The following is a 26,271-nucleotide window of genomic DNA, read 5'->3' as shown; positions in this document are numbered from 1 at the left end:
GAGTGAACATAGAAACACACCGCCTAGTGGAACTGCCTGGCTAGCTGTTTCACATGTGGGCTAAACGCCTTAGAGACAAAAAATACAGCATAAACTACCTACTGTAAATTTCATGCACAGTACACTAAAGATACATATTATATGGAGTGAGCAGGCTATACTGACAGCAGAGATGTGAGCCATACCTTTTGGTTTGTTCCACAGTCATTGGTTTGATCAAAAACAGACAGAAGTAGGACACTGACGCTTACATTAACCTACATACACCTGATCTGTAGTCCCTTCCAGTCACCTGACAGGAACACGGTGGTGGCAGTCTATTTTCACAGGCTCTCAGCAATTCCACATTCATTTCAGTGATGGATACATTTTAGAGAAAAATAGGCCTAAAGTAGAACAAGAAAGAACAATTGTTTACTCAGAGAGAAGTAAATGTATTTCTATGTGACAGTATTGTGACCGAAGACGTACAGTCGTGGCCAAAAGTTTTGAGAATGACACAAATATGAATTTTCACAAAGTCTGTTGCCTCAGTTTGTATGATGGCAATTTGCATATACTCCAGAATGTTATGAAGAGTGATCAGATGAATTGCAATTAATTGCAAAGTCTCTCTTTGCCATGCAAACCACTTCTCTCCAGGAAAAACATCAGGGACAGACTGATATTCTGCAAAGGGTACAGGGATTGGACTGCCGAGGACTGGGTGGACTGCTGAGGACTGACTCCCAACCATCCAGGAAAAGTTTGGTGACGAACAATGCCTTTTCCAGCATGATGGAGCACCTTGCCATAAGGCAAAAGTGATAACTAAGTGGCTCGGGGAACAAAACATCAATATTTTGGGTCCATGGCCAGGAAACTCCCCAGGCCTTAACCCCACTGAGAACTTGTGGTCAATCCTCAAGAGACGGGTGGACAAACAAAAACCCACAAATTCTGACAAACTCCAAGCATTGATTATGCAAGAATGGGCTGCCATCAGTCAGGATGTGGCCCAGAAGTTAATTGACAGCATGCCAGGACGGATTGCAGAGGTCTTGAAAAAGAAGGGTGAACACTACAAATATTGACTCTTTGCATCAACTTCATGTAATTGTCAATAAAAGCCTTTGACACTTATGAAATGCTTGTAATTATATTTCAGTATTCCATAGTAACACCTGACAAAAATATCTAAAGACACTGAAGCAGCAAACTTTGAAAAATGTTTTATTTTTGTCATTCTCAAAACTTTTGGCCACGACTGTACATATGGAACTTGTTGTGTACAGTAGTCCTGGTGATGTAGCCAATAGAAACATTTGGGGAGCTGACACCACAACTGTTTGTGGCATAATCTAGCCATTCTAATCAGACCAGAGGAGATCCACAAACCAGCCAGGAGACCACACACAGAGACAGACAGAGAGAGAGAGAAAGAATGTAGAAAGAGGGGAATGGAGTGAGAGACAGAGAGAGAGAGAGCGAGAGAGAGATAGAGAGAGATAGAGAGAGAGAGGGAGAGAGCGAGAGAGAGTAGGAGAGAGAGAGAGAGAGAGGGAGAAAGATATATATATATATATATATAGAGAGAGAGAGAGAGAGAGAGAGAGAGAGAGAGAGAGAGATAGAGAGAGAGAGAGAGAGAGAGAGAGAGAGAGAGAGAGAGAGAGAGAGAGAGAGAGAGAGAGAATGCAGAGAGGAATGGAGTGGAAGAGAAAGAGAGCAATTAGGGGCAACATTCCCAGTTTGTGTATATGAGTAGGATCTGCTTATTGTCTGAGTGAAGTCAACTCAACATCTGCTGCATTTCTGGAGGACCAGACTCAAAGTGTAAATCCCTAACCTGCTCAACAAACAGACAACCTAAAGTAACCTAGCATCGAAAGCTTGCCTGTCTAGGAAAACACACACACACACACACACACACACACACACACACACACACACACACACACACACACACACACACACACACACACACACACACACACACACACACACACACACACACACACACACACACACACACACACACACACACACACACACACACACACACAATCACACACTTGAATATCTGTATACAATGAAGAGACCCTTGAGCTCCTCTGCAGTGCAACAGGACAGTTGGTGAACTATACCCTCCAGAAAACATCTACCCTGGCTCACAGAGAGGGATACTCCAGACCTACAAAATGCCCCCTAAAATGTCTCAGCCCTGAAAGAAATTGAGAAGAGGATTTTCTAGTTAGTGTCTCAGAGAGAGTAGGTTCTGGTTTCAGAAACTATTCCTCTGACCTACTCTAACGTAATCTCATTCAGATTCCTTCCTTATCGTTCCCTTCCTACCACAGCTTAAAACTTTATTTAATAATATTCGCTGTCTGATAGTATGGCTAAGCAGCTTACAGAGAGGAAGGTTAGCAGCACAGTGAGCGAAAAGTGTGAAATGAAATCCTGGCATGATTAAAGCCTGATGATTCCGGTCGGAATATTCAACATGCGGCACAGAACGGGAAGAAACCTCTGGGAATCATGTCTCTCCCTCCCGGGAACTACAGAGACCATAGAAATGAGTGAGACGTCAGTCGTCCTCTGTTCACATTGTAAGAACTCACAGGTTTGGTTTCACTCTATTTAAAAGCATATGGATCCTACCTGTTCTAATCTGCAGCTTAAGTTATAGGGGTTACAGTCCTACTTATAGATGAATGGTGGATATGAATCTGTCAGTGACAGGATCCACAATTTCCCAGTAGAGCTATAGTATATGATATCAACTACTGCACTGACTGCAGTGAAACATCACCTCAGCAAGGCCTCTCAGAACAACAAAAGGTGTGATATTTCTGATCCCGACTATGATCCTGAAAGACAATATATGTCATCTTTGATTATTTTATTTGAGTCCTTGACGATAACATTAAAGAGTGTTCGCCATACGTTGTTGCCCACGGTGATGCAAACCGGGAAAGGAACGTTATCTAGATTCCCGATGACCTTTGACCTTGTCCCTTATCTAGGAGATGTGGGGGATGGGAACCCTGGGGCTTGGGGATGGGGAGGACGGTAATCTTGAGACACATCCAGGGGCAGGAAGAGTGACATTGGCGAGTGCACCGCTAGGTGAATCGATAAGCCATGGGCGGCACCTGTGTGTGTTATCAGTGTGCGTGTGCGCGTGCGTTATCAATGTTAGGGTGAAGGAAGGTTGTAATCAACACCATGGTGTTTCACACCGCAGGCCACCACTGGTCTCCTGGTACTCTCCTCTTCTCCTCTATTCCTTAGCCTCTACGGCCCTTACTTGTTCTTTTTCATCTTTCCTCCTGACTTCCTCACAGAGATATGGCCTTTACTTTTCCTTTCCACCCCTATGTAGCTCAACAGTTATTGAATTCATGTGGAGATTTACTTGAACAACATTATAGGACATGAAAGTCAATGGGACCTCAAAGCAGGAACCAGTGAGTCAATCCCTCTAATCAACGCTACCGCGCCCACATGGTATCAATGTAGAACATTGATTGGATTTTTCAAAGTCATCAAAATACGCTGTTTTAATTTAACTTTGAACAACGAAGAGTTTAACCTAAAATCAATGGGGGTGTTTGTAGCTTGCGTTTTCTAAGCATTTTGAATTCTCAATGGGAAGTGCTTTAAGCGAATAACAATCACCACTGACCTTGGCTTAGAGACAGATGTGCGTGCTCGTGGGAAAACAGCTGGATGTATGCCGGTCGAGAAGCAATATGACAATGTCATCAGGTTCTGACAGCATTTCAAACGTAATTAATGGTGTGAGACAGACATCCAATACAAGCTATTCAAACTGTCACACCTCTGTGGCTATGTCACTCAGGAAAAATATAATATACATCCACAATGTTCCAGCTGCCCCTCCTCCTCTCTTCTCTTAACCACCAGCATAATTCCAACCAGTTTCTTTCTTTTTTACCCCCTTTTTCATGGTATCCAATTGTTAGTAGTTACTGTCTTGTCTCATCGCTACAACTCCAGGCTCGGGAGAGACGAAGCTCGAGAGCCATGCGTCCTCCGAAACACAACCCAACCAAGCCGCACTGCTTCTTAACACAGTGCGCATCGAACCCGGAAGCCAGCCGCACCAATGTGTCGGAGGAAACACCGTGCACCTGGCGACCTTGGTTAGCGTGCACTGTGCCCGGCCCGCCACAGGAGTCGCTAGTGCGCGATGAAACAAGGATATCCCTACCGGCCAAACCCTCCCTAACCCGGACGAAGCTATGCCAATTGTGCGTCGCCCCATGGACCTCCCGGTCGCGGCCGGCTGCGACAAAGCGTGGGCTCAAACCCAGAGTCTCTGGTGGCACAGCTAGCACTGCGATGCAGTGCCTTAGACCACTGCGCCACCCGGGAGGCCTTTCCAACCAGTTTCTAACAACAAACATTTGTGCTCTGAGATAGAAAGCAAGGCTAAAGTCTTGGTAAAGAACTGGAGTTCTGAGGAGTCAGCAAGCGAGAGATGGAGAGTAAGAGAGAGTGCGAGAGAGAGATAAATCCATGGTCTATCTGGGTATTCTGCTGGGCTGTGTCCGTCCCCAAGGATCACCATGGCAGAATACGTGACAGCACCTCTCTCTCTCCTTCCCTCCCCCTCCTCTCTCCCCCATCTACCCCACCTAGCAGTCCCTCACTGGGGCTTAACTGTGACCCAACCATCCCTACATCCCCTGACGGAGGAAAAACTCACTATTCCAGGCATCTCTCTTCTCGACATTTCTCTCCCTCCGCCCTTGGCACGCTAACATTCTAAGACCTGGGGAATGGCTCCAGCCTATACCATACTGCTATTCAAGAAGTGACTGACTGCTAGTGATGACATAAAAGATGATGACACAGATGACAATGATGACAGGACAGCACTGTTCCTCCCATTATAAACCTTCAGATAACTCCCAAGGACCAAAAGGTGATTTGTTTCCTGTGAAATAAATGACAGATTTTCCATCCAGTTCAGTCTTAATGGCTCCTCCACTAATATCGCTGGAGTCTTTAATGTGATAGATGGAGACGTTTATTGCATTCATTTCTGATCCTGACACCAAACACATGCAATTATTCAATGTGCCAGACTCCAATTCTGCTGAGAATAGATAATGAAGTTCTCGTGCGACAGAGACAGAGAGAGAGAGAGAGAGAGAGAGAGAGAGAGAGAGAGAGAGAGAGAGAGAGAGAGAGAGAGAGAGAGAGAGAGAGAGAGAGAGAGAGAGAGAGAGAGAGAGAGAGAGAGAGAGAAAGAAAGAGAAACCAAGGAAGGAGAAAATAATTATTAATAGCCAGAAATAATTGAAGACCTTGGCCTTAATCTAACAATATTTAGCAATTGTCATTATACTGAAGTTATTGTTTGCATTGCTACACATTTAAATTTCTCTGTGTGCATACAATGTGTGAAGTGAAGACAAAGCGACACTCATGGAACTCGGTTTACATGTTAACTAAAATTGGATTGAGTCCATGGGGCAGCAGCTGAGGATGTGTGCGTGCTAGCACACACACACACAAGCACGCACGCAAACACACACACACACACACACACACACACACACACACACACACACACACACACACACACACACACACACACACACACACACACACACACACACACACACAATCCGCCCATTCTAATGGCTCAACATGATGCCTCCTGAGACTTCCTCTTAAGTAGAGGCCATTTCAGCATTCCAGTGTGAGCATTCCAGTGTGTGTGTGTGTGTGTGTGTGTGTGTGTGTGTGTGTGTGTGTGTGTGTGTGTGTGTGTGTGTGTGTGTGTGTGTGTGTGTGTGTGTGTGTGTGTGTGTGTGTGTGTGTGTGTGTGTGTGTGTGTGTGTGTATTTCAGCATCCCAGAGTTCTCTAACAGCCTTCTGTAATAGAACAGTCAAACCCACAGCAGTGTTATTTAACATTCAGCCAGGCCAAACAGCACAGCGCCTGTGTTTCCACTAGGAGAGGGGAGCAAGGAGAAAGAGAGAGAGAGAGAGAGAGAGAGAGAGAGAGAGAGAGAGAGAGAGAGAGAGAGAGAGAGAGAGAGAGAGAGAGAGAGGTAGGGAGATGAAAAGAGAGATTGAGTGGCAGGGAGAGAGAGAGAGAAAGACAGAGACAGAGAGAGATATAAGAGAGAAGGAATCAGGGAGGGCAGAGAGTGAGAGAGAAGAGTAGAGAGGGACAGAGAGAAGAGGAGAGAGGGGGATAAAGACTGCTGTGGATGACTGGTCTCTTTCTCTGGGAGTTATGACCAGATGATATCTCTTTCTGTGCCAGATACAGTCACATTACCTTGGAGCAACAATTTAATATCAAGACAAACTAATAGGGTACTGTTGATAATTCTTCAGGCAGTGTAGTAGGCTAGCTACTCTGGGTACATTTGAATCAGACTCGTGGTGTTCTGCCCATGATGAATGGGCATCAGCTGAACAATGTAGCAAACAATGGGCCCTTCTTTAAGACACAAACACACGCCGGCTAATTCCTCTCCTTACTGCTCACTCAGAGACAACCTGGTGCTGCACAGGAAATAGTTATTTTTCTTTCCTAAATTCTTTAAAATGTTTCCCTGGCGGTAGAGACCATTTATGGTCAATGGTCCGGGCTATTTCCCAGGGCAACTGCTTTTTGGAACGGTCCGGTTCACATTATTTCACCACAAAAGTCCCAGTAGCATAAAATGGACTGGTGGTGGAGATATATCTAATCTATGTTAATTAGCGTAATCACAGGAAACATAACTAATGCCAAGGTTAAATAAGTTAGATTTTATTTACAGACATTTTATATACAGCTAGACTCCAGTGCCAACATAAATAATGACTTATGCAAAGCCCCTGTGATGACAAAGTCTTAAAATGAGCATAATGACTTCCTCAGTGCAACCACAGAGCTGAGACTGCAGATTACAAGAGAAGGAGAGAGTGAGAGGGAGGGAGAGAGGGAGAGAGTGAGAGAGTGAGAGAGAAAGAGAGAGAAAGAGGGAAATTGGGAAAGAGAAAGAGGGAGAGAGAGTGAGATAAAGAGAGAGAGACCAAATAATGCATGCAGAGCAGAATTTAGGCCGCTACCCGCTAATTATCAAAATCCAGAAAAGAGCCATTCAATTCTACAACCGCCGAAAAAGAGGCGATTTCCAAACCTTCCATAACAAAGCCATCACCTACAGAGAGATGAACCTGGAGAAGAGTCCCCTAAGCAAGCTGGTCTTGGGGCTCTGTTCACAAACACAAACAGACCCCACAGAGCCCCAGGACAGCAGCACAATTAGACCCAATCAAATCATGAGAAAACAAAAAGTTAATTACTTGACACATTGGAAAGAATTAACAAAAAACAAAGCAAACTAGAATGCTATTTGGCCCTAAACAGAGAGTACAGAGTAGCAAAATACCTAACCATTGACCCAAACCTAAGGAAAGCTTTAACTATGTACAGACTCAGTAAGCATAGCCTTGCTATTATTGAGAAAGGCAGCCGTAGGCAGACCGGGCTTTCAAGAGAAGACAGGCTATGTGAACACTGCCCACAAAATGAGGTGGAAACTGAGCTGCACTTCCTAACCTCCTGCCCAATGTATGACCATATTAGAGAGACATATTTCCCTCAGATTACTCAGATCCACAAAGAATTAGAAAACAAACCCAATTTTGATAAACCCCCATATCTTTTGGGTGAAATACCACAGTGTACCATCACAGCAGCAAGATTTGCAAGCTGTTGCCACAAGGGCAACCAGTGAAGAACAAACACCATTGTAAATACAACCCATATTTATGTGTATTTATTTTCCCTTTTGTGCTTTTTGCACATAATATGACATTTGTACTCTCTTAATTTTTTGGAATTTTTATGAGTAATGTTTACTGTAAATTGTTATTATTTTTCAAACTTTTGCTTATTATCTAGCTCACTTGCTTTGTCAATGTAAACATATAAAGTCCTTAAATAGAATTGAATTGAGAGAGAGAAAGAGCTCAGTCAGAGCAGGGGTGGGCTTGGTGATTTGGAGGCCCCAGTCAGAGGCCAGTCTGTATTACCTTTTAATGTGCCATGAACACAACCAGTCATGTTTTTATCTGATTGTCAAATAATCACTTCAAAAGTAGGTTACCTTCACACGTTCATCCAAAATAATTCCAGCATATGAACAGTGCACTGTGCACCCACCAACCTTCCTTCAATTCAATAGAGGCTGAAACTATCTCACCGGCGAAAGCATCCGAGCTAGCGAAACAGCAACCCTCTGTCTTACTACAGGTAGCCCATGTATCTGATGCTGTCTGGCCAAAACAAAGTATGACATGCCAGACAGCCTCAGATAAATGGGCTACACATACTGTACATGTCCTCTGCTTAGATGACGATGGCAGTTTTATCAGCAGCACCTGCCTTTTTACTAAGGAAAGGTGTATTATATCCCCCTAGAGTCCGAGGACAAAAGGCTGGGTTGAGAACCAGTATTCCCTAAATAGCAAAATGGGGTGGAGACCAGATGTAAATCAGTGACGCCTCGCTACACGTCAAATCAATCAAATGCCTTGCTTGGGGGGAGCTCCAATAGTGCTCACAAAATTAGTGTTGTAGGTGCAACCGTGCATGGTGAAGATGGCCAGGAAATCGCTGATTAAAATCTCCATCAATATATGTCGATGTATTTGGATTGTGTATTGCGCACACTTCTGACCAAACGGTTTCCCTCACAGGTTTTCTTCCATTTTCTGCAATGTTGCAAACTAGCATACGGACCAACTCTCTGCAAAATGTGTGCTATCCAGTCAGAAAACTTTGCCAAACATAACACCTGGCACCAACGGGCATGTGGGCAAGGGTTCTTGAAAAGTAACATCCAATCAAAATATTGCCCCTGGGAGCCAGAGGACCATTCAAACGTTTTTTTGCAATACAAAATTCTCCACACAGCGATACGATTTTGGAGGTATGGCAACGTGAGACTACTACTAAGGTAACATATGAATAGTTTTAAGATGCTCATACCAAGAATGATTTAGATATTTGATTTAGAATGTTAGGTTACAAAAATATTATTTGATGAAATATTGAATTTGGCCTTACTGCTATTAGCCTATAGAAACAAAATTGAATAACATATTCATACATGACAAAACCTGTATACCTCTGACGTGGAAATGCCCTATTCACTTCCATTAATTTTTCGCCCCGGTAACGAGTTCCTAATTTGACAAACACTGCTGTAGCTCTGCCACCTTCCGCCGACATCGGTGGATATCTCTATCTTAAACACAGATTATGATGGGGATTAATTTATTGCCTCGAGCGGAGCATGGGGGGGTAGAAATTATTAGAATATTATTTAAAAATGTATGCCCAGCTCATGAGGTCCATGAGGTCCATCTCTCTCTCATGAGAGAGAGAGAGAGAGAGAGAGAGAGAGAGAGAGAGAGAGAGAGACACAGAGAGACACAGAGAGACACAGAGAGACACAGAGAGACACAGAGAGACACAGAGAGAGACACAGAGGGCAGTGAGCACCAGTCCGGGCTAGTGTTATGTAAAGTCCTCAGAGAGATGCCGACCCGTGGCCTGGACCTCAGAAGGAAAGAGAGTGAGAGGAAAGAGAAGGACAGAGGAACACAGAGAGAGATGGAGAGAGACAGCGAGAGAGACAATGGGAGACACAGAGAGAGAGAGAGAGAGAGAGAGAGAGAGAGAGAGAGAGAGAGAGAGAGAGAGAGAGAGAGAGCAGCAGGGAGTAATTGCCCATCACTCTTATAATCTGTGTAGGACTAGGCAAGAATACAGGGACATGGGAGGAGGGGACATCCCCAGAGATTTAACAGAGGTAGAAAAACAGCTAATCGTGGCTCTTCGCACCTAGTGTGAAACAGTTATGCTGGGCATACACTACACAACTTCTAAAATCTTAACAACTTGGACGTGGTCACATTTTATGATTTCCTTGTCCCAAATCTTTCCTTCCTTCCATCCTCAACCCCAGGACGTGGCTGCACACATTAGACAATGATTCCCTAGTTGATCCTGCTCTGCGTTTCTCGGTTGTCGTAGGGAAAAATGCTGACACGCAAACAGTGAGCTGCTTTGTAAGTGTGCACATTATTATTTGCAGATTTTCTTTTTTTAATCCGGAGGCACGGAATATGGTCTTAATATAAAATAATAACGATAATATTAAATAATATTTTTGGTTTCTGTCATGGTAGGACGCAGATGTAATAATGGTGGAGTTTGTTTTGCATGGCCCGGTGCCCCGGTTGGGTGGAGATTTCACTTAATTTCTCTAGGATGGGGGGGCAGCATTCGGAATTTTGGACGAAAAGCATGCCCAAATTAAACTGCCAACTACTCATCCCCAGAAGATGAGATATGCATATTATTAGTAGATTTGAATAGAACACACTCTGAAGTTTCTAAAACTGTTTGAATCATGTCTGTGAGTATCACAGAACTTATTTAGCAGGCGAAACCCCGAGGACAAACCATTCAGATTTTCTTTTTTTTGAGGTCCTTGTCTTTTCAATGGATTTTCATTGGGAATCCAGATTTCTAAGGGACCTTCTTGCAGTTCCTACCGCTTCCACTGGATGTCAACAGTCTTTAGAAATTGGTTGAGGTTATTCCTTTGTGTAATGAAGAAGTACGGCCATCTTGAACAAGGGTCACTCAAAGTGTCCTGTATGTTAGAGGCGCGTGACCAGAAAGCTAGCTACAGTTTGTTTTAATCCTGTATTGAACACAGATCATCCCGTCTTCAACTTTATCGATTATTTACGTAAAAAAATACCTAAAGTTGTATTACAAAGTAGTTTGAAATGTTTTGGCAAAGTTTACAGGTAACCTTTGAGATATTTTGTAGTAATGTTTCACAAGTTGGAACCGGTGTTTTTCTGGATCATACGCACCAAATAAATGGACATTTATATATATATCGACGGAATTCATCGAACAAAAGGACCATTTGTGATGTTTATGGGATATATTGGAGTGCCAACAACAGAAGCTCGTCAAAGGTAAGGCATGAATTATATTTTTATTTCTGCGTTTTGTGTCGCGCCTACAGGGTTGAAATATGCTTATCTTTCTTTGTTTACTATGGTGCTATCCTCAGATAATAGCATCGTTTGCTTTCACCGAAAAGCCTATTTGAATTCTGACATGTTGGCTGGATTCACAACCAGTGTAGCTTTAATTTGGTATCTTCATGTGTGATTTAATGAAAGTTTGATTTTTATAGCAATTTATTTGAATTTGGCGCTCTGCATTTTCTCTGGCTTTGGCCAAGTGAGACAGTAGCGTCCCGCCTAAACTCAGAATTCTGGATATAAATATGAACTTTACCGAACAAAAAATGCATGTATTGTGTAACATGAAGTCCTATGAGTGTCATCTGATGAAGATCATCAAAGGTTAGTGATTAATTTTATCTCTATTTCTGCTTTTTGTTACTCCTCTCTTTGGCTGGAAAAATGGCTGTCTTTTTCTGTGACTTTGCTCTGACCTAACATAATCGTTTGGTGTGCTTTCGTCGTAAAACCTTTTTGAAATCGGACACTGTGGCTGGATTTACAACAAGTGTATCTTTAAAATGGTGTAAAATACTTGTATGTTTGAGGAATTTAAATTCTGGGATTTCTGTTGTTTTGAATTTGGCGCCCTGCAGTTTCACTGGCTGTTGACGAGGTGAGACGCTAGCGTCCCACATACCCTAGAGAAGTTAAAGACCAATGGAATGAGCAAACTGCGCTCATCTGGGGCACGTAAAACAAACTTGCACATTGAAGGCAGCCAGGTTCTCTCCACAGCTCCACCAATCTGTCCTCCATCACCTCGGTCCACACGATGCATGTAGTTGTTACTTTCCTCTTTGCCATCATTGTTTTGGTCTCACATGTTGAGTGCTCATTGGCTATTGGCAGCAGTCCTTGCCCAATCGCGTTGCAGCACTGCTCATACTACAAGATGCACATCCAAAATGTGTCCGAAAAATGTTCAGGACATCCGACAGGGATCTGGAGAACGGAACAGCCATCGTAGGTGAGTCCTTGACCCACTCAAACTATGCGAGTCCCGACGCATTGATCCTAGCCCAAGTTCATAGGGTTTCACCCCGATCATGAAAATTAGTCTGGGATGGCAAAAAACGTGGGGAATTCATGGCAAAATTGCGTAGTGTATGCACGGCATTAGTTTCAGCCTCCATTTGCAGAGCTGTTCAGTTAGTCAATGCCATCCCTGGTTTGTCTGTACCATCACAGCCTTCATAAGCGAAAAACAAAAAAGGCTATCATTAACCAAAGCAAGATCAGCAAACATTCACACTGGCTGCTGTCTCCTCAGTCTCTCTACACCTTGTGTACTTGAATTTCCAACTGGAAAAAGGAAAGGCTTAGAGACCACAGGAGTTAAGCCTTATCTTTCACCAAGAACATCTCTTTAGATACCAATCTAAAGCACCGCATTGAGGGCTTGGGGGGGGAAAAAATCGATGTTACTTCAACTCAAAAGAGCAAGCAAGCAGAATTTCCCTGCCAACGCATTTAACATTTACATCCTAGTGTCTACGGCCTTATCGGCTTCCTCATCAACACACGCGCGCATGCAAACACACTCAGCACACGCACACACACGCATGCAGCATTGTTATACATTGGGAAAACATTCTCTAATACTTTCATCAATCTGATGTTAGTTTCTCTGTCCACAGAATAACGTGTCTGGTTGGCTTCCTTGTGACAAACACTGGCCCAGAGGACTAGGACTACTGAGATGATAGGACAGCCCTGATGCAGTACACATGAATACATTACAAACCCTATCTAATGACCGATCATAGAAATAAACTACTGAACTGCATACAGATCCACCACAGTATTGTCTGTCTATGAATTCAATCCATGATACAAATATTGTTGTATTGCACTGAAAAATGGGCAAATCCTTTCACCAGCTGTTTCACTGGTTTTGAACTCACCTCATCAAAGCCACTGTCCTCTTTCTTGAAAGCTGAAAATAGAGAGAAGAAGAAAATCAGGCTCACATTGACGTCTTCTGAACAGGGAACAAAAACAGTGCCTACAACCAGTGTGCACTCACTCATAACCCACACACACACGCACACACGTACAGTACGCACACACACAGCCCTGTAATTGTGTCCTGATTTCCTATTCGTGTGATAAAGATTCATTAAGCTTCCTTCATTAAGGCAGACACTCAGGCAGACAGTCCATGGTCAATAAACATGATCCGACACTGGCAGCGTTCAGAAGAAGAGTTTGTTTGTGCTTTATTAGACAGACCTTTCAGACACTGCATCATCATTAGTAGACTAGTGAATGGCTGGGAACACACCTGGGTTCACATCAAATAGTATTTTAAATCTTTAAATATACTTTAGCTGTGCTTGATTGGTCTTGCCTGGCACAACGGAACCAATAGAATAGTCCCAAAAGTGCACATCCCACCCAAATGGCATTCTAGGCAGGCTTAAGCAAACGCTATAAGTAATTTTGAAAGATTTCAAATAATATTTGAACCCAGGTGTGGCAGGGAGAGAGCAACACAACACTAGCAGCCCATTGGTGTGACTGAGGAGCTCTCGTCTTCTCTCGCCACTATAACTATAATCACAGGAAGTCATAGTGATTGCATTGGACAGCAATATCCTTCGTATTTTTGAAAAGGAAGGTAAACAATGCTGTGTTGCCGCTGTGATTGTTTCCTCCTTGACAGCTAGATGTACTGTATGTTACATTCAGTGCCAACCAGATCTTATCTTTAGCTTTGTTTTTAACTGTGAAAGACAAACCAATCCACATTGCCTGGGAAGAGTGCTGGAAAATGCTCTTGGGAAACATGGCCTAATAAATATCTCTGTAATTACAAATTCCTCATAATGAACTCAATAATTATCCGATTGGAGGGTATCACAACTAATCTGACACAAAGAGACAGGTGGAGATGGGAGTAACAGTATTTTGTTTGGCCTTGATGTAAAATGACTTATTCATGTCAATGGGGTTGTTTTGAGGCAGAGTCATCTAGCCGCGGAGCCATGAAATTTCATCTTTCTCATCAGAGAACAGAGACACAGAGAGGAGAGGAGAATTTCCTCAAAGTAGAAAACACAGCAGGATCATTACAATTACAGTAAATGGGAGTCAAGACACAAGACTCTGTAGCATTGTTATTTAGTTCGAACACTCATTCACATACAAGTCTGATATATTGAACATTTCCAAAACAGAACTAAACATGGACTCGTATTCAAGAACATAAATATAAGATACTATACAGTTGAAGTCGGAAGTTTACATACACCTTAGCCAAATACATTTGAACTCAGTTTCACTATTCCTGAGATTTAATCCTAATAAAAATTCCCTGTCTTAGGTCAGTTAGGATCACCACTTTATTTTAAGCATGTGAAATGTCAGAATAATAGTAGAGGGAAGGATTTATTTCAGCTTTTTTTTCTTTCATCACATTCCCAGTGGGTAAGAAGTTTACATTCACTCAATGTCACGTTCTGACCTTTATTTCCTTTGTTTTGTCTTTATTTAGTATGGTCAGGGCGTGAGTTGGGGTGGGCAGTCTATGTTTGTATTTCTATGTTTTTCTATTTCTGTGTTTGGCCTGATATGGTTCTCAATCAGAGGCAGCTGTCAATCGTTGTCCCTGATTGGGAACCATATTTAGGTAGCCTGTTTTGTGTTGGGTTTGGTGGGTGGTTGTCTTCAGTCTTCGTGTGTCTGCACCAGACAGAACTGTTTCGGTTTTTCACATTTGTTGTTTTTGTATTTTGAGTGTTCACTTTTATTAAACAAGATGAACAATTACCACGCTGCACATTGGTCCTCCGATCCTTCTAACTTCTCCTCCTCAGACGAGGAGGAAGACGAAAGCCGTTACACTCAATTAGCATTGGTTAGCATTGCCTTTAAATTGTTTAACTTGGGTCAAACGTTTCGGGTAGCCTTCCACAAACTTCCCACAATAAGTTGGGTGAATTTTGTCCCATATCTCATGACAGAGCTGGTGTAACTGAGTCAGGTTTGTAGGCCTCCTTGCTCGCACACACTTTTTCAGTTCTGCCCACAAATGTTCTATAGGATTGAGGTCAGGGCTTTGTGATGCCCCCTCCAAAACCTTGACTTTGTTGTCCTTAAGCCATTTTTCTACAACTTTGGAAGAATGCTTGGGGTCATTGTCCATTTGGAAGACCCCTTTGCGACCATGCTTTAACTTCCTGACTGATTTCTTGAGAAGTTGCTTCAATATATCCACATAATTTTCCTACCTCATGATGCCATCTATTTTGTGAAGTGCACCAGTCCCTCCTGCAGCAAAGCACCCCCACAATATGATGCTGCCACCCCCGTGCTTCACGGTTGGGATGGTGTTCTTAGGCTTACAAGCCGCCCCCTTTTTCCTCCAAACATAACGATGGTCATTATGGCCAAACAGTTCTATTTTTGTTTCATCAGACCAGAGGACATGTCTCCAAAAAGTACGATCTTTGTCCCCATGTGCAGTTGCAAACCATCGTCTGACTTCTTTATGGCGGTTTTGGACCAGTAGCTTCTTCCTTGCTGAGCGGCCTTTCAGGTTATGTCAATATAGGACTCGTTTTACTGTGGATATAGATACTTTTGTACTTGTTTCCTCCAGCATCTTCACAAGGTCCTTTGCTGTTGTTCTGGGATTGATTTGCACTTTTCGCACCAAAGTATGTTCATCTCTAGGAGACAGAACGCCTCTCCTTCGTGAGCGGTATGATGGCTGCGTGGTCCCATGGTGTTTATACTTGCGTACTATTGTTTGTACAGATGAACGTGGTACCTTCAGGCATTTGGAAATTTCTCCCAAGGGTGAACCAGACTTGTGGAAGGTCTTGGCTGATTTCTCTTGATTTTCCCATGATGTCAAGCAAAGAGGCACAGAGTTTGATGGTAGGCCTTGAAATACATCCACAGGTACACCTCCAATTGACTCAAATTATGTCAATTAGCCAATTAGCCATCATTGTGTCATTGTCTAGTATTGTCCAAGCTGTTTAAAGGCACTGTCAACTTAGTGTATGTAAACTTCTGACGCACTGGAATTGTGATACAGTGAAATAATCTGTCTGTAAACAATTGTTGGAAAAACTTCAACTGCAGGTGATATCATTTACAGTTGAAGTCGGAATTTTACATACAGTTAGGTTGGAGTCATTAAAACTAGTTTTTCAACCAATCCACAAATTTCTCGTTAACAAAGTATAGTTTAGGCAAGTTGGTTAGTACATTTACTTTGTGCATGACACAAGTCATTTTCCCAACAACTGTTTACAGACAGATTATTTAACTTATAATTCACTGTATTACAATTCCAGTGGGTCAGAAGTCTACATACACTAAGTTGACTGTGCCTTTAAACAGCTTGGAAAATTCCAGAAAATGATGTCATGACATTCCCCAACTGGAGGCCCACGGGGGATTTTATTTTTTATAATAAAATAATACGTATTATTATTATTATTTTATTGAACATAAAAGACAGCTCCAAGTGATTTTAATTTGGAAAATAGGTTCCAAAGTATTCCCACGCATAATACAGAGATTTACAGTGTATGCGATCGTGAGCAAATGTAAGCAAGGTTAGAAATGATTATGTTATCGTAAATTTTGTCACGTGTGCTCCCTCTCTGGCCTCCAGGTCACCAGGCTGCACACCTGTCACCATTGTTACACACATCAGTGCATAATGAAATTGACTCACCAAAGTGAAGCATAAGGGAGTGTTTAATTTAAAAAAAAATTGTGTTGGAGGTGATGTCGGGTCCGGGTGTCAGAACCAGAGCTACCTGGGAGGCCTCAGCCGGTTTGTCGGATTCCCATGCCTCGGCGGGTTTGACGGGTTCCCCCGCCTCAGCTGGCTCGACAGGTTTCCATACCTCAGCGGGATCGATAGGCTCCCATGCCTCAGCTGGCTCAACAGGCTCCCATGCCTCAGCTGGGTGAACAGGTTCCCGTGCCTCTACGAGGCAACTGGGGAGGTCTCAGCCCGCTCATCAGGCTCTCATGCCTCAGCCGGTTTGTCAGATTTCTGCACCTCAGCGGAGGCGACCGGTCCGCTCCTGATCCCCGGGATCGTCCCTGTGGTTGGTGTCCTGCTCCTGGAGCCGAACACGCCGCGGAGGAGGTACTGTCACGTGTGCTCCCTCTCCTTTATTAAACGATTCACTCCCTGAAATTGCTTCCCGACTCCCAGCGCACGCACACATTACAAATTTGCAGTCTACAAATTATTTGAAATTATGTTCCGGGCCCCTGACCATACCCTCAAGTAAAAAATCAGCCCATAGCTGAATCTAGTTGATGATCCCTGAAGTAGGCCAACAGTCTCATCCCAGCTAACCTCAGCTAAGGTCAGAAGGCTGCATTGTCATAGTGATGTACTGGACATACACAGTAACAGTTAAAAGACAAGGATAGAGTTGTGAGTTTGTAGATCCTACAGTACATGACCTTAGCACAGTTGGCAATTGACATGCAAGGTGGTAGCATAGCCTGGAATAGCAAGGTAGGATAAATAGCCTACAATCTGGGTCTCACATCAAATTCCCAACTCCATTTAGCATGATATGTTACATTTCGTATGATATGTATTAACTTGAGGATGTCCATCACCCATGTCATATGATATGTTATGAATTACAATTTATATTATATATTACGAATTTGGAAATCATAAAATTGTTACAAATTAGCAAAACATATGATATGTTATGAATTCTGGCTAGGTAGCTAACGTTAGCTAGCTGGAAAAAAATAGCTGGGTTAGGGGTTAAGGTTAGGGTTAAGTTTCAGAGTTAGGTTACAGGATTAAGATTAGGGGTAACTAAAAGGGTTAAGGTTCGTTTTAGAGTTAGGGGAAGGGTAGCTAAAAAAGTACCTAAAAAATTGTAAGTAACTGCAAAGTTGCTAATTAGCTCAAATTCTAAAGTTGTCCATGATGAGGTTCGAGCTCACAACCTTTCCACCCGACCAACCAGCCTACCTTAGTTTTTTTTGCCTTAAGTAACAATATGTCTAATCTAACCATACCAAAGGTAACATAATGTACTAACTGGGGGTCCCGGATTTCCGTTTACTATGTTACGTCTAGTCTATGAGACCAGGCTGAACTATGATGTGACATTGAGTGTGAGCGTATTATTAGGACATGTATGGAAATAATCATATCTACTGGTATATAGTAAGGACGTAGCATTATGACTTGGTTAAAAGAAGCCCAACTTCTCGAACTAAGATGTAATGCTCTTTGTTAAACCATCCGTGAAACACAGACAGAGAGTGAGTTATCAATCAATGCCTATATAGTGCGTTGCACCACGTTGATGACTGATGCAGATATCAGCAACAACAGTGACCAACATGGACAAAGTCAATGCCGACCTTTTTTCATGCAGCCTCATATTCGACCCATATTGGTAAATGTTCCCTCTTCTTGTTGTATCTGATCAGTTAATTTGTGGGGAGAGAATATATATAGGTCGTCTACATAGGGAGTGATTTTTGGTGAGCCTTTAATGCACCAAACCGTATAGACCAACACGGGGATGAGAGAGAGAGAGATGCAGTGTGTGTACCTGCTTAGATGCCTGAGTTTACGCACGCAGGCCATTTGGATAGCAAGCTTCTTCCAGGTGTACAATAAGCACATCGACAAATCCCTGATGTTTTATACCGCGGTAATGATAACACTCAACATGAACTACCCATTTACAATATTCACATAGCTAATATCATAGCCGTGTATTTAGAATGCACTCTTTCTAATGTCATTCACGTTACAGTGTAACAATGTGTTGAATTGCAGCAACACAATGACAGTTATTGCCATAATGCATAATCGCAATGTCGTAAAAGTGATTGCCACCAGTGTGAATGCCACCGCTGTATTTTTTGGTGTAAAGCTTTTCGTAATAGTGAAATTCCGCTATCGACCCGACGAGTTGGAGTGGACATTATTAGAATAGTTCCCTAGTCTACAGCACCGTTTTCCATAACCGTTAACTGCGATAGGCTTTGCATTGTTGCACTATAACCGCTACAGTAGGGGTAGGCTACTTACCTATGCGACTGAAGCTCTCTGACAAAGTTCTTCGCAACTTTTTCATTTTGCCGATTTTTTCTGCAGGTTTCGAAACTGGCATCAGGTCACACATCTTGACGGTTGGATTGCAGCAGACAGTGTTCTTCACAAAACTGGAGATGAGACCAAACCAAGGGGTTCTCCGTTCTACTACGATGTCAAGAAACAGGAAACGTTTATGCTAACGCTTTTGTTTTCAAAAACACATTGATGTATTCTTCTCAGGTTTTCTTTGTGTCCAACTACATTTCTAAAGTCGGAATTTTCCACAAGATGCCAAGTATGAAGCTGTAAAATAAAACATGTACTGGCTGATATTCTCTGTTTTCTCCCTGAAACTGAACGGGTTGTTGAGTTCTTTCTTTATCTCTCCCAGTCTCTCACTCACTCACTCTCTGCTCTGCTCCCCTGCAATCTGGATGTCATTTTTGGGATTCTCTCTCTCCCGTCTGCGAGAGGGAAGAAAAAAACACACGCCAGCAGAGCTACAATCCCCGCCCAGGATGCGCAACGATTGGCCAAATAAGAACAGAGGATTCTGTGATTTGCCATTGATCTATCAATCATGCTTTTGTGCCGTTCGAATACAAAAAATATATACACATTTAAGTGCGCAGGGTTATTAGCCAGGGAGTCCGCTGTTCAGATAAAAGTAACTCACAACAAGTGAAAGTGTGATGGTCTACTATACTGTGGCATTTAGCCTACCACAATTAGTTTGGCTATTGTTGATTTATCTAAAATATATCTTAGTCAATGATGCAAATAACCTAATAATAACAATAATATCAAATACGATCATGAATGTCTTCCAAATATCCTTTGTTTTAAAATATTATTGGATTATTTGATGATTTCATTGTAGTGTTGGGTGTTTTGAAGGGATGTTTGGGAAGTAGGCCTAGCCCTAGTAGGAAACCGTTTATTGAAACTTTATGCAAAAAAATGTTTTTATCACAGTCTCTAATGCTTTCTGAGAGGTGTCTAACTTGATATTAGGCCTACACCTGTAATATAATTTCGCTTAATTTTCATTGCCAAATGACATGATGAGTCAGAGGACATTACCCGTCAGCCACATACAGTATGCGCATTAAGCGCATTTGGCATCTCCAAATGATTGGCTACACATGGAGTCATACATTTATTGGATTAAGCAAACGCACAGATGCCAGTTAACGTTTGATATATTTCTGCGTCAACTCCGAAGACAACTGCTTTCCCACCTAGTCTTCCTTGGTGGTGCAAATCTCCACCGAGGACCTTGAGCGCGCAACAGTAACACACGAGCAGCTGCCTCAGCAGAGCCTTGGCACAGAAGTGTCGGGAACAGTCAATTCAACACTGGAGAATAAAACTTGAAACAAAGCTGAGTTCAAACTGTCAATAATGTCAGCGAATGCGAGTGTATAACAGCTGTATTCTCTGATATGTCTGATGGCAGTAACAAGCACTTGTTTAGCTAACAAAAAATTTATATATTTATATATATATATATATATATATTATTTTTTTTCACCTTTATTTAACCAGGTAGGCTAGTTGAGAACAAGTTCTCATTTGCAACTGCGACCTGGCCAAGATAAAGCATAGCAGTGTGAATAGACAACAACACAGAGTTACACATGGAGTAAACAATAAACAAGTCAATAACATGGTAGAAAAAAAGAGAATCTATATACAATGTGTGCAAAAGGCATGAGGTAGGCAATAAATCGAATAATTACAATTTAGCAGATTAACACTGGAGTGATAAATCATCAGATGATCATGTGCAAGAAGAGATACTGGTGTGCAAAAGAGCAGAAAAGTAAATAAATAAAAGCAGTATGGGGGGTGAGGTAGGTAAATTGGGTGGGTAGTTTACTATGTACAGCTGCAGCGATCGGTTAGCTGCTCGGATAGCAGATTTTTAAAGTTGTTGAGGGAGATAAAAGTCTCCAATTTCAGAGATTTTTGCAATTCGTTCCAGTCGCAGGCAGCAGAGAACTGGAAGGAAAGGCGTCCAAATGAGGTTTTGGCTTTAGGGATGATCAGTGAGATACACCTGCTGGAGCGCGTGCTACGGGTGGGTGTAGCCATCGTGACCAGTGAACTGAGATAAGGCGGCACTTTACCTAGCATAGCCTTGTAGATGACCTGGAGCCAGTGGGTCTGACGACGAACATGTAGCGAGGGCCAGCCGACTAGGGCATACAGGTCGCAGTGGTGGGTCGTATAAGGTGCTTTAGTAACAAAACGGATGGCACTGTGATAAACTGCATCCAGTTTGCTGAGTAGAGTATTGGAAGCTATTTTGTAGATGACATCGCCGAAGTCGAGGATCAGTAGGATAGTCAGTTTTACTAGGGTAAGTTTGGCGGCGTGAGTGAAGGAGGCTTTGTTGCGGAATAGAAAGCCGACTCTAGATTTGATTTTGGATTGGAGATGTTTGATATGAGTCTGGAAGGAGAGTTTGCAGTCTAGCCAGACACCTAGGTACTTATAGATGTCCACATATTCTAGGTCGGAACCGTCCAGGGTGGTGATGCTAGTCGGGCGTGCGGGTGCAGGCAGCGAACGGTTGAAAAGCATGCATTTGGTTTTACTAGCGTTTAAGAGCAGTTGGAGGCCATGGAAGGAGTGTTGTATGGCATTGAAGCTCGTTTGGAGGTTAGATAGCACAGTGTCCAAGGAAGGCCGGAAGTATACAGAATGGTGTCGTCTGCGTAGAGGTGGATCAGGGAATCGCCCGCAGCAAGAGCAACATCATTGATGTATACAGAGAAAAGAGTCGGCCTGAGAATTGAACCCTGTGGTACCCCCATAGAGACTGCCAGAGGACCGGACAACATGTACCCTCCGATTTGACACACTGAACTCTGTCTGCAAAGTAGTTGGTGAACCAGGCAAGGCATATATATGTACACTACTGTTTAAAAGTCTGGGGTCACTTAGAAATATCCTTGTTTTTGAACGAAAAGCAATATGTTTGTCCATTAAAATAACATCAAATTGATCAGAAATACAGTGTAGATATTGTTAATGTTGTAAATGACTATTGTAGCTGGAAATGTAATATCTACATAGGCGTACAGAGGCCCATTATCAGCAACCATCACTCCTGTGTTCCAATGGCACGTTGTGTTAGCTAATCCAAGTTGATCATTTTAAAAGGCTAATTGATCATTAGAAAACCATTTTGCAATTATGTTAGTGTAACCGATGTGAAATGTCTAGCTAGTTAGCGGGGTGCGAGCTAATAGTGTTTCAATTGGTGACGTTCCTCGCTCTGAGACCTTGAAGTAGTTGTTCCCTTTGATCTGCAAGGGCCGCGGCTTTTGTGGAGCGATGGGTAACGATGCTTCGAGGGTGGCTGTTGTCGATGTGTGCAGAGGGTCCCTGGTTCGAGCCCAGGTAGGGGCATTAGCACAGCTGAAAACTGTTGTTCTGATTAAAGAAGCAATACAACTGGCCTTCTCCAGAGTTGTTGAGTATCTTTAGCATCAGCATTTGTGGGTTTGATTACAGGCTCAAAATAGCCATAAACAAATAACTTTCTTCTGAAACTCGACAGTCTATTCTTGTTCTGAGAAATTAAGGCCATTCCATGCGAGAAATTGACAAGAAACTGAAGATCTCATACAACGCTGTGTACTACTCCCTTCACAGAACAGTGCAAACTGGCTCTAACCAGAATAGAAAGAGGAGTGGGAGGCCCCGGTGCACAACTGAGCAAGAAGTGCATTAGAGTGTCTAGTTTGAGAAACAGATGCCTCACAAGTCCTCAACTGGCAGCTTCATTAAATACTACCCGCAAAACACCAGTCTCAACGTCAACAGTGAAGAGGCGACTCCGGGATGCTGGTCATCTAGGCAGAGTTGCAAAGAAAAAGCTATATCTCAGACTGGCCAATAAAAAGAAAAGTTTAAGATGGGCAAAAGAACACAGACACTGGACAGAGGAACTCTGCCTAGAAGGCCAGCATCCCGGAGTCGCCTCTTCACTGCTGATAATGGGCCTCTGGTACGCCTATGTAGATATTCCGCCGTTCCCAGCTACAATAGTCATTTACAACATTAACAATGTCTACACTGTATTTCTGATCAATTTGATGCTATTTAATGGACAAAAAATGTGCATTTATTTAAAAAACAAGGACATTCTAAGTGACCCCAAACTTTTGAACAGTAGTGTATATACAGTACCAGTCAAAAGCTTGGACACACCTACTCATTGAAGAGTTTTTCTGAATTTTTTACTATTATCTACATTGTAGAATAATAGTGAAAACATCAAAACTATGAAATACCACATATGGAATCATGTAGTAACCAAACAAGTGTTAAACAAATCAAAATATATTTTAGATTATAGATTCTTCAAAGTAACCACCCTATGATTTGATGACAGCTCTGCACACTCTTGGAATTCTCTCAACCAGCTTCATGAGATAGTCACCTGGAATGCATTTCAACTAACAGGTGTGCCTTCTTAAAAGTTAATTTGTGGAATTTATTTCCTTCTTAATGCGTTTGAGCCAATCAGTTGTGTTGTGACAAGGTAGGGGTGGTATACAGAAGACGGCCCTATTTGGTAAAAGACCAACTCCATATTATGGCAAGAACAGCTCAAATAAGCAAAGAGAAACAACAGTCCATTACTTTAAGACATAAATGTCAGTCAATGCGGAACATTTCAAGTACTTTGAAAGTTTCTTCAAGTGCAGTTGCAAAAACCACCAAGCGCTATGATGAAACTGGCTCTCACGAGAAAAGGAAGACCCAGAGTTACATCTGCTGCAGAGGATAAGTTCATTAGAGTTAACTGCACCTCAGATTGCAGCCCAAATACATGCTTCACAGAGTTCAAGCAAAAGACACATCTCAACATCAACTGTTCAGAAGAGACATGAATCAGGCCTTCATGGTCGAATTGCTGCAAAGAAACCACTATTAAAGGACACCAATAAGAAGAAGAGACTTGCTTGGGCCAAGAAACACGAGCAATGGATATTAGACCGGTGGAAATCTGTCCTTTGGTCTGATGAGTCCAAATTTGAGATTTTTTATTCCAACCGCCATGTCTTTGTGAAACGCAGAGTAGGTGAACGGATGATCTCCGCATGTGTGGTTCCCACTGTGAAGCATGGAGAAGGAGGTGGGGTGGTGTGGGGGTGCCTTGCTAGTGACACTGTCAGTGATTTATTTAGAATTCAAGGAACACTTAACCAGCATGGCTACCACAGCATTCTGCAGCAATACGCCATCCCATCTGGTTTGCTCTTTGTGGGACTATCATTTATTTTTCAACAGGACAATGACCCAAAACACACCTCCAGGCTGTGTAAGGGTTATTTAGCCAAAGAGAGTGATGGAGTGCTGCATCAGATGACCTGGCCTCCACAATCACCCAACCTCAACCCAATTGAGATGGTTTGGGATGAGTTGGACCGCAGAGTGAAGGAAAAGCAGCCAACAAGTGCTCAGCATATGTGGGATCTCCTTCAAGCATTCCTCATGAAGCTGGTTGAGATAATGCCAAGTGTGCAAAGCTGTCATCAAGGCAAAGGGTGGCTACTTTGAAGAATCTCACATTTTAAATATACTTTGATTTGTTTAACACTTTTCTTGGTTACTACATAATTCCATATGTGTTATTTCATAGTTTCTACATCCACTATTATTCTACAATGTAGAAAATAGTAAAAATAAAGAAAAACCCTTGAATGAGTGTCCAAACTTTTGACAGGTACTGTAAATATGTATATATATTTGCATGTTATTTTGGCATTAATACGTGTCACATATGAGTTTGAAACAATTTAAAAATATATATATTGAGTTAATAAAGCCGCATACAAACATGGTCTCTTTTTTGCTTTCCTGGGTAAGGCAGCTCCAAAATGCAGGTAATTCAGCCTAGCTCAGTGTTTTCTGTGGTGGAGGGGCAGCTAGTGGAAAGTACAGAGCTTAGACGTTAATAATGTCTAGTTTCTAGTTTTCTGGCTCAGTGTTTTGTCACTCATGGGGACACTACGTCACTGCAGAATCTAGAGGGAGAGCTAGGCAGTTCAAGCCCCCTTAGGTGCAGCCATATATTTACATTAGAAGTGCCCATCCAAGAACGCTCAAGGTCATTGGCCACAGATAAAACAACGTCAAATCACGTTATATCTACCGCAGCTTTGATTGGACTGATCATGTCAACGTCATACTTTCAAAATCCTAGCTAGCAAGCTAGATAAGCAGTCATCATCTTGAATCACGGTGACAATTTACTGGCAAATGCTTTTCAAGCCTTGTCATATGAAGATAAATTATAGATAAAACGCAATGGTGCTCATCGGCCATTGGACATAAACATTACTTAACAAGTTGGAAATCGCAAATTGTTTTGCGAGTGGTTAGGAAGGAATCAGTGGCTAAATGCAAGCATCACAAAGCAATCACTATTTTGATTCCCCTGCCTGCTATTCGGTGGAGAGGGTGTGTGGTCCAAGTCTGGGTTTAGTGTCTCTTTTCCAAGTTTAAAAGGATAAACATTCTCACGCAACACCATGGGCCAGAAAAGGTTGAATAGATTGGCCATGCTGTCAATCTAGCATGACTTCTGCCGCTTTCAAAACAACTGGAAACTTGGAACTGGTCAATTTCAGACTTCCGTGAGTTCAAGACAATTGGGAATTTGGCAAAAAATGAGCTCCGACTGGGAAAATACGTTTTGAATGGTAATCCAACTCGGAATTTCAAGTCAGGAACTCGGGCCTCATTCTAGAGCTCCTACCTAAAGATCAAGGAGGCCATGATTCAAACTTGTTTTTTTCAGAGTACCCAGTTGTCTTGAAAGCACCATGAATCCAGAGAATGTCAGATTTTGATAACAAAGTTTCATGAAAGGATTTGCCCACAAGAAGGATCGCTGCGCCACCTTCCTGTTCCAGTGAGCACAGCACAACAAGGTTAAGTCCTAAAATGTATTGTTTGGTGCTGCATCAATGATGTCATATGCCAGAGAGATATGTATACTGTAGCTAAGAAAGCAATATTAAGTGTATGTTTTGTTTTAAGCTGTTAGAAGCACATGTGCCTCACCCTAATAATGTGGTCCTTTTCCCCCTCATAACTTAGTG

At 42.5% G+C, this 26,271-nt stretch overlaps 1 protein-coding gene across 1 annotated transcript in view; it reads right to left on the bottom strand.

Moving 5' to 3' along the window:
* LOC129857340 (cyclin-dependent kinase 14) overlaps positions 1 to 19,611 on the bottom strand; it is a 227,456-nt gene extending 207,845 nt beyond the window's left edge. The window contains exons 1-2 of the mRNA XM_055925489.1: positions 19,139 to 19,611; positions 12,990 to 13,021 (exon numbers count right to left, since the gene is read on the bottom strand). Of these exons, the coding sequence (XP_055781464.1) occupies positions 12,990 to 13,021; positions 19,139 to 19,232 (126 nt within the window). The 5' untranslated portion in view covers positions 19,233 to 19,611. The remainder of the gene's footprint in view (positions 1 to 12,989; positions 13,022 to 19,138) is intronic.
* Between the last annotated feature and the right edge of the window lie 6,660 nt (positions 19,612 to 26,271).

This window comes from Salvelinus fontinalis, chromosome 6, assembly GCF_029448725.1.
Source record: "Salvelinus fontinalis isolate EN_2023a chromosome 6, ASM2944872v1, whole genome shotgun sequence".
Lineage (NCBI taxonomy): Eukaryota > Metazoa > Chordata > Actinopteri > Salmoniformes > Salmonidae > Salvelinus > Salvelinus fontinalis.
The sequence above is the reverse complement of the archived record's forward strand: the minus strand, read 5'-3'. Positions and strand labels throughout refer to the sequence as shown.